The sequence below is a fragment of the Oncorhynchus keta genome, unplaced genomic scaffold (assembly GCF_023373465.1).
Source record: "Oncorhynchus keta strain PuntledgeMale-10-30-2019 unplaced genomic scaffold, Oket_V2 Un_contig_19294_pilon_pilon, whole genome shotgun sequence".
NCBI classification, from domain to species: domain Eukaryota; kingdom Metazoa; phylum Chordata; class Actinopteri; order Salmoniformes; family Salmonidae; genus Oncorhynchus; species Oncorhynchus keta.
In genome coordinates this window covers 6,656-16,007 of record NW_026281387.1, presented here as the reverse complement: position 1 = coordinate 16,007, position 9,352 = coordinate 6,656, and the positions used below count along the sequence as shown (strand labels likewise).

The window sequence follows — 9,352 nt, the reverse complement described above, 5'->3', positions numbered from 1 at the left end:
AGGGGTTAGGGTGTAGGGGGTTAGGGTGGGGAGGGGTTAGGGGGTTAGGGTGGAGGGGTTAGGTGGGGTTAGGGGTTAGGTGTGGGAGGGGTTAGGTTAGGGAGGTGGGTGGAGGGGTTAGGGTGGAGGGGTTAGGGGAGGGTTAGGGTGGGGAGGGGTTCTACTGTCACCTCTCAAGCCCTGGACCCAGTATGCCATCTACGTCAAGGCCATCACTCTGGTGGCAGAGGATAGACACATCCTGGGAGCCAAGAGAGAAGTAGTCTACATCAGAACCAGCCCCTCAGGTAAAGGACAGGGGTGGGTGGAGGGGTTAGGGTGGAGGGGTTAGGTGGAGGGGTTAGGTGAGGGGTTAGGTGGAGGGGTTCTACTGTCACCTCTCAAGCCCTGGACCCAGTATGCCATCTACGTCAAGGCCATCACTCTGGTGGCAGAGGATAGACACATCCTGGGAGCCAAGAGTGAAGTAGTCTACATCAGAACCAGCCCCTCAGGTAAGGACAGGGGTGGAGGGGTTAGGTGGAGGGGTTAGGGTGGAGGGTTAGGGTGGAGGGGTTAGGGTGGAGGGTTAGTTTAGGGTGTAGGGTTAGGGTGTAGGGGTTAGGTGGAGGGGTTCTACTGTCACCTCTCAAGCCCTGGAGTATGCCATCTACGTCAAGGCCATCACTCTGGTGGCAGAGGGACACATCCTGGGAGCCAAGAGTGAAGTAGTCTACATCAGAACCAGCCCCTCAGGTAAAGGACAGGGTGGAGGGGTTAGGGTGGAGGGTTAGGGGGTGGAGGGGGTTAGGGTGTAGGGGTTAGGGTGAGGGGTTAGGGTGGAGGGGTTAGGGGTGGGGTTAGGGTGTAGGGGTTAGGTGGAGGGTTAGGGTGTAGGGGTTAGGTGAGGGTTAGGGTGAAAGTTAGGGTGGAGGTGGAGGGGTTAGGGTGGAGGGGTTAGGGGTGGAGGGTTAGGGTGGAGGGTTAGTGCAGGGTTAGGTGAGGGGTTAGGGTGTAAAAATTAGGGTGGAGGGTTAGGGTGGAGGGGTTAGGGTGGAGGGTTAGGGGTGGGGAGGGGTTAGGGTAGGGGTTAGGGTGGAGGGGTTCTACTGTCACCTCTCAAGCCCTGGACCCAGTACGCCATCTCGCCAAGGCCATCACTCTGGTGGCAGAGGATAGACACATCCTGGGAGCCAAGAGTGAAGTAGTCTACATCAGAACCAGCCCCTCAGGTAAGGACAGGGGTGGAGGGGTTAGGGTGGAGGGGTTAGGGTGGAGGGGTTAGGGTGTAGGGTTAGGGTGAGGGGTTAGGGTTAGGAGGGGTTAGGGTGTAGGGGTTAGGGTGTAGGGGTTAGGTGGAAAATTGGGGGGTTAGGGTGTAGGGGTTAGGGTGGAGGGGTTAGGGTGGAGGTGGAGGGGTTAGGGTGTAGGGGTTAGGGTGTAGGGTGGAGGGGTTAGGGTGTAGGGGTTAGGGTGGAGGGGTTAGGGTGGAGGGGTTAGGGTGGAGGGGTTAGGGTGGAGGGGTTAGGGTGTAGGGGTTAGGGTGGAGGGGTTAGGGTGGAGGGGTTAGGGTGGAGGGGTTCTACTGTCACCTCTCAAGCCCTGGACCCAGTATGCCATCTACGTCAAGGCCATCACTCTGGTGGCAGAGGATAGACACATCCTGGGAGCCAAGAGTGAAGTAGTCTACATCAGAACCAGCCCCTCAGGTAAAGGACAGGGGTGGAGGGGTTAGGGTGGAGGGGTTTAGGTGGAGGTTAGGAGGGGTTAGGGTGGAGGGGTTAGGTGGAGGGGTTAGGTGGAGGGGTTAGGGTGGATGGGTTAGGGTGGAGGGTTAGAGGGGTCCTGGGAGCCAAGAGTGAAGTAGTTCACATCAGAACCAGCCCCTCAGGTAAAGGACAGGGGTGGAGGGGTTAGGTGTTTAGGGTGGAGGTTAGGTGGGATGGGTTAGTGGAGGGGTTAGACATCCTGGGAGCCAAGAGTGAAGTAGTCTACATCAGAACCAGCCCTCAGGTAAAGGACAGGGGTGGAGGGGTTAGGGTGGAGGGGTTAGGGTGGAGGGGTTAGGGTGGAGGGGTTAGGGTGGAGGGGCTAGGGTGGAGGGGTTAGACATCCTGGGAGCCAAGAGTGAAGTAGTCTACATCAGGGTGGAGCCCTCAGGTAAAGGACAGGAGGGGTTAGGGTGGAGGGGTTAGGGTGTAGGGGTTAGGGTGTAGGGGTTAGGGTGGAGGTGGGAGTTAGTAGGTGGAGGGTTAGGGTGGAGGGGTTAGGGTGGAGGGTTAGGGTGGAGGGGTTAGGGTGTAGGGGTTAGGGTGTAGGGGTTAGGGTGGGGTTAGGGTGTAGGGGTTAGGGTGGAGGGGTTAGGGTGGAGGGTTAGGTTAGTGTAGGGGTTAGGGGTGTAGGGGTTAGGGTGGAGGTGGGGTGTAGGGGTTAGGGTGGAGGGTTAGGGTGAGGGGTTAGGTGGAGGGGTTAGGGTGGAGGTGTTTAGGTGGAGGGGTTAGGTGGAGGGGGTTAGGGTGGAGGGTTAGGGGGTGGAGGTGAGGGTTAGGGTGGAGGGTTAGGTGGAGGGGTTAGGTGGGAGGGGTTAGGTGGAGGTGGAGGGGTTAGGGAGGAGGGTTAGGTGTAGGGGTTAGGTGTGGGGTGTAGGGTTAGGGTGGGGTTAGGGTGTAGGGGTTAGGGTGTAGGGGTTAGGGTGGAGGGGTTAGGGGTGGAGGGGTTAGGGTGGAGGGGTTAGGGTGGAGGGTTAGGGTGGGGGGTTAGGTGTGGAAGGTTAGGTGGAGGGGTTAGGGTGGAGGTGTAGGGGTTAGGGTGAGGGTGTAGGGGTTAGGGTGGAGGGGTTAGGGTGGAGGGGTTGGGGTGTAGGGGTTGGGGTGTAGGGGTTGGGGTGTAGGGGTTAGGGTGGAGGGTTGAGGGTGGAGGTGTATGGGTTAGGGTGGAGGGGGTTAGGGTGGAGGGTTAGGGTGGAGGGGTTAGGGGTTCGGGTGGGGTTAGTGTTGGGGTGTAGGGGTTGGGGTTAGGGTGGAGGTGTAGGGGTTAGGGTGGGGTGTAGGTGTAGGGGTTAGGGTGGAGGGGTTAGGGTGTAGGGGTTGGGGTGGAGGGTTAGGGTGGAGGTGTAGGGGTTAGGGTGTAGGGGTTAGGGTGTAGGGGTTAGGGTGTAGGGGTTAGGGTGGAGGTAGGGGTTAGGGTGGAGGTGTAGGGGTTAGGGTGTAGGGGTTAGGGTGGAGGGGTTAGGGTGGAGGTGTAGGGGTTGGGGTGTAGGGGTTAGGGTGTAGGGGTTGGGGTTATTGATTAAGAACAGACCTGATGTATAATATGGGGGTTGGGTAGCAGAGCTCTAGGAAGTACTGTCACAAGGTCCAGTTACCATCTGTAGAGCCGTCCATGTCCCTGGATGTGAGAACTGTTATAATATAATCTGTTTCCTGTAGAGCCGTCCATGTCCCTGGATGTGAAAACTGTTATAATATAATCTGTTTCCTGTAGAGCCGTCCATGTCCCTGGATGTGAGAACTGTTATAATATAATCTGTTTCCTGTAGAGCCGTCCATGTCCCTGGATGTGAGAACTGTTATAATATAATCTGTTTCCTGTAGAGCGTCCATGTCCCTGGATGTGAGAACTGTTATAATATAATCTGTTTCCTGTAGAGCCGTCCATGTCCCTGGATGTGAGAACTGTTATAATATAATCTGTTTCCTGTAGAGCCGTCCATGCCCCTGGATGTGAGAACTGTTATAATATAATCTGTTTCCTGTAGAGCCGTCCATGTCCCTGGATGTGAGAACTGTTATAATCTGTTTCCTGTAGAGCCGTCCATGTCCCTGGGTGTGAGAACTGTTATAATATAATCTGTTTCCTGTAGAGCCGTCCATGTCCCTGGATGTGAGAACTGTTATAATCTGTTTCCTGTAGAGCCGTCCATGTCCCTGGATGTGAGAACTGTTATAATCTGTTTCCTGTAGAGCCGCCCATGTCCCTGGATGTGAGAACTGTTATAATCTGTTTCCTGTAGAGCCGTCCATGCCCCTGGATGTGAGAACTGTTATAATATAATCTGTTTCCTGTAGAGCCGTCCATGCCCCTGGATGTGAGAACTGTTATAATATAATCTGTTTCCTGTAGAGCCGTCCATGCCCCTGGATGTGAGAACTGTTATAATCTGTTTCCTGTAGAGCCGTCCATGTCCCTGGATGTGAGAACTGTTATAATATAATATGTTTCCTGTAGAGCCGTCCATGCCCCTGGATGTGAGAACTGTTATAATATAATCTGTTTCCTGTAGAGCCGTCCATGCCCCTGGATGTGAGAACTGTTATAATATAATCTGTTTCCTGTAGAGCCGTCCATGCCCCTGGATGTGAGAACTGTTATAATATAATCTGTTTCCTGTAGAGCCGTCCATGCCCCTGGATGTGAGAACTGTTATAATATAATCTGTTTCCTGTAGAGCCGTCCATGCCCCTGGATGTGAGAACTGTTATAATATAATCTGTTTCCTGTAGAGCCGTCCATGCCCCTGGATGTGAGAACTGTTATAATCTGTTTCCTGTAGAGCCGTCCATGCCCCTGGATGTGAGAACTGTTATAATATAATCTGTTTCCTGTAGAGCCGTCCATGTCCCTGGATGTGAGAACTGTTATAATCTGTTTCCTGTAGAGCCGTCCATGTCCCTGGATGTGAGAACTGTTATAATATAATCTGTTTCCTGTAGAGCCGTCCATGCCCCTGGATGTGAGAACTGTTATAATATAATCTGTTTCCTGTAGAGCCGTCCATGTCCCTGGATGTGAGAACTGTTATAATATAATCTGTTTCCTGTAGAGCCGTCCATGTCCCTGGATGTGAGAACTGTTATAATATAATCTGTTTCCTGTAGAGCCGTCCATGCCCCTGGATGTGAGAACTGTTATAATATAATCTGTTTCCTGTAGAGCCGTCCATGTCCCTGGATGTGAGAACTGTTATAATCTGTTTCCTGTAGAGCCGTCCATGTCCCTGGATGTGAGAACTGTTATAATATAATCTGTTTCCTGTAGATCCGTCCATGTCCCTGGGTGTGAGAACTGTTATAATATAATCTGTTTCCTGTAGAGCCGTCCATGCCCCTGGATGTGAGAACTGTTATAATATAATCTGTTTCCTGTAGAGCCGTCCATGTCCCTGGATGTGAGAACTGTTATAATATAATCTGTTTCCTGTAGAGCCGTCCATGCCCCTGGATGTGAGAACTGTTATAATATAATCTGTTTCCTGTAGAGCCGTCCATGCCCCTGGATGTGAGAACTGTTATAATATAATCTGTTTCCTGTAGAGCCGTCCATGTCCCTGGGTGTGAGAACTGTTATAATATAATCTGTTTCCTGTAGAGCCGTCCATGTCCCTGGATGTGAGAACTGTTATAATATAATCTGTTTCCTGTAGAGCCGTCCATGCCCCTGGATGTGAGAACTGTTATAATATAATCTGTTTCCTGTAGAGCCGTCCATGCCCCTGGATGTGAGAACATACTCTAACTCCTCTACCAACCTGGTGGTCCGCTGGTCTCCCCCTGCCTCCCCCAACGGGAACCACACCTATTACCTGGTCCGCTGGCAGCAACAGGCTGAAGACAGAGAGCTATACCAACACAACTACTGCTCGAAAGGTCACTACCCTGACCCCTCCACACTGACCCCTTTACCCTGACCCCTCCACCCTAACCCCTCCACCCTGACCCCTCCACCCTGACCCCTCTACCCTCCACCCCTCCACCCTGACCCCTCCACCCTGACCCCTCTACCCTGACCCCTCCACCCTAACCCCTCCACCCTGACCCCTCCACCCTGACCCCTCTACCCTGACCCCTCCACCCTGACCCCTCCACCCTGACCCCTCCACCCTGACCCCTCCACCCTAACCCCTCCACCCTAACCCCTCCACCCTAACCCCTCCTCTCTCCGTCTCTCCTCAGAACTGAAGATCCCGGTCCGTATAGCTGCTACCGGGTTGACTGACATGGAGGAGGACCTGAAGCCTACTAAACCAGACGTTGGTGGGGGGGACAAGGGGCCGTGCTGTCCCTGTCCTAAATCTGTCGGAGACCTGGAGGCAGAGGCAGCTGACGCTTCATACAGAAAAGTCTTTGAGAACTTTTTACACAACTCTATCTTTACCCCCAGGTAAGCAGATCACAGGCCGTTACACACACACACACCTGGGGAGAACGTCTTACACAACTCTATCTTTACCCCCAGGTAACACACACACACACACACCTGGGGAGAACGTCTTACACAACTCTATCTTTACCCCCAGGTAACACACACACACACCTGGGGAGAACGTCTTACACAACTCTATCTTTACCCCCAGGTAACACACACACACACCTGGGGAGAACGTCTTACACAACTCTATCTTTACCCCCAGGTAACACACACACACTGGGGAGAACGTCTTACACAACTCTATCTTTACCCCCAGGTAACACACACACCTGGGGAGAACGTCTTACACAACTCTATCTTTACCCCCAGGTAACACACACACACACACACTGGGGAGAACGTCTTACACAACTCTATCTTTACCCCCAGGTAACACACACACACACACACCTGGGGAGAACGTCTTACACAACTCTATCTTTACCCCCAGGTAACACACACACACACACACCTGGGGAGAACGTCTTACCCAACTCTATCTTTACCCCCAGGTAACACACACACACACACACTGGGGAGAACGTCTTACCCAACTCTATCTTTACCCCCAGGTAACACACACACACACACACCTGGGGAGACACAGCTCTACTTTACCCCCAGGTAACTTACCAACTCTATCTTTACCCCCAGGTAACACACACACACACACCTGGGGAGAACGTCTTACACAACTCTATCTTTACCCCCAGGTAACACACACACACACACACCTGGGGAGAACGTCTTACACAACTCTATCTTTACCCCAGGTAACACACACACACACACCTGGGGAGAACGTCTTACACAACTCTATCTTTACCCCCAGGTAACACACACACACACACACCTGGGGAGAACGTCTTACACAACTCTATCTTTACCCCCAGGTAACACACACACACACACCTGGGGAGAACGTCTTACACAACTCTATCTTTACCCCCAGGTAACAGAACTATTACAGTGTAACACACCTGGGGAGGACGTGTAACACAACTATAAATCTTTACTGAAATGGAAAGGTATAGCAGATCAAATGGCCATTTATACTGAACAACTATTACTAGTGTAACTAAACACAATATAAATGACTATTACTAGTGATCCAATATAAACAACTATTACTAGTAGTGTAACAAACAACAATATAAACTATTACTAAATGTAAAACAACAATATAAGCCTATTACTTGTAACTAAAACAATATAAATGACTATTTATACTAAACAACAATATAAATACTAGTGTAACTAAACAACAATATAAACGACTATTACTAGTGTAACTAAACAACAATATAAACAACTATTACTAGTGTAACTAAACAACAATATAAACAACTATTACTAGTGTAACTAAACAACAATATAAATGACTATTACTAGTGTAACTAAACAACAATATAAACAACTATTACTAGTGTAACTAAACAACAATATAAATGACTATTACTAGTGTAACTAAACAACAATATAAACAACTATTACTAGTGTAACTAAACAACAATATAAATGACTATTACTAGTGTAACTAAAACAATATAAACAATATAAACTAAACAACAATATTACTAGTGTAACTAAACAACAATATAAACAACTATTACTAGTGTAACTAAACAACAATATAAACAACTATTACTAGTGTAACTAAACAACAATATAAACAACTATTACTAGTGTAACTAAACAACAATATAAATGACTATTACTAGTGTAACTAAACAACAATATAAACAACTATTACTAGTGTAACTAAACAACAATATAAACAACTATTACTAGTGTAACTAAACAACAATATAAACAACTATTACTAGTGTAACTAAACAACAATATAAACAACTATTACTAGTGTAACTAAACAACAATATAAACAACTATTACTAGTGTAACTAAACAACAATATGAACAACTATTACTAGTGTAACTGAACAACAATATAAACAACTATTACTAGTGTAACTGAACAACAATATAAACAACTATTACTAGTGTAACTGAACAACAATATAAACAACTATTACTAGTGTAACTAAACAACAATATAAACAACTATTACTAGTGTAACTAAACAACAATATAAACAACTATTACTAGTGTAACTGAACAACAATATAAACAACTATTACTAGTGTAACTAAACAACAATATAATATAAACAACTATTACTAGTGTAACTGAACAACAATATAAACAACTATTACTAGTGTAACTGAACAACAATATAAACAACTATTACTAGTGTAACTAAACAACAATATAAACAACTATTACTAGTGTAACTAAACAACAATATGAACAACTATTACTAGTGTAACTAAACAACAATATAAACAACTATTACTAGTGTAACTGAACAACAATATAAACAACTATTACTAGTGTAACTGAACAACAATATAAACAACTATTACTAGTGTAACTAAACAACAATATAAACGACTATTACTAGTGTAACTGAACAACAATATAAACAACTATTACTAGTGTAACTAAACAACAATATAAACGACTATTACTAGTGTAACTAAACAACAATATAAACGACTATTACTAGTGTAACTGAACAACAATATAAACAACTATTACTAGTGTAACTGAACAACAATATAAACAACTATTACTAGTGTAACTGAACAACAATATAAACAACTATTACTAGTGTAACTAAACAACAATATAAACAACTATTACTAGTGTAACTGAACAACAATATAAACTATTACTAGTGTAACTATAAACAACTATTACTAGTGTAACTGAACAACAATATAAACGACTATTACTAGTGTAACTAAACAACAATATAAACAACTATTACTAGTGTAACTAAACAACAATATAAACAACTATTACTAGTGTAACTGAACAACAATATAAACGACTATTACTAGTGTAACTAACAACAATATAAACAACTATTACTAGTGTAACTAAACAACAATATAAACGACTATTACTAGTGTAACTAAACAACAATATAAACAACTATTACTAGTGTAACTAAACAACAATATAAACGACTATTACTAGTGTAACTAAACAACAATATAAACAACTATTACTAGTGTAACTAAACAACAATATAAACAACTATTACTAGTGTAACTAAACAACAATATAAACAACTATTACTAGTGTAACTAAACAACAATATAAACGACTATTACTAGTGTAA

At 46.2% G+C, this 9,352-nt stretch overlaps 1 protein-coding gene across 1 annotated transcript; it reads left to right on the top strand.

The window, feature by feature from the left end:
- The first annotated feature begins 362 nt into the window (after nucleotides 1-362).
- Nucleotides 363-6,243, top strand: LOC127920386 (insulin-like growth factor 1 receptor). Its single transcript, XM_052504466.1, has 3 exons — nucleotides 363-494; nucleotides 5,457-5,624; nucleotides 5,931-6,243. The coding sequence occupies exons 2-3, from the start codon at nucleotides 5,465-5,467 to the stop codon at nucleotides 6,140-6,142; spliced, it is 372 nt and encodes a 123-aa protein (XP_052360426.1). The 5' UTR covers nucleotides 363-494; nucleotides 5,457-5,464; the 3' UTR covers nucleotides 6,143-6,243.
- The last annotated feature ends 3,109 nt before the right edge of the window (nucleotides 6,244-9,352 follow it).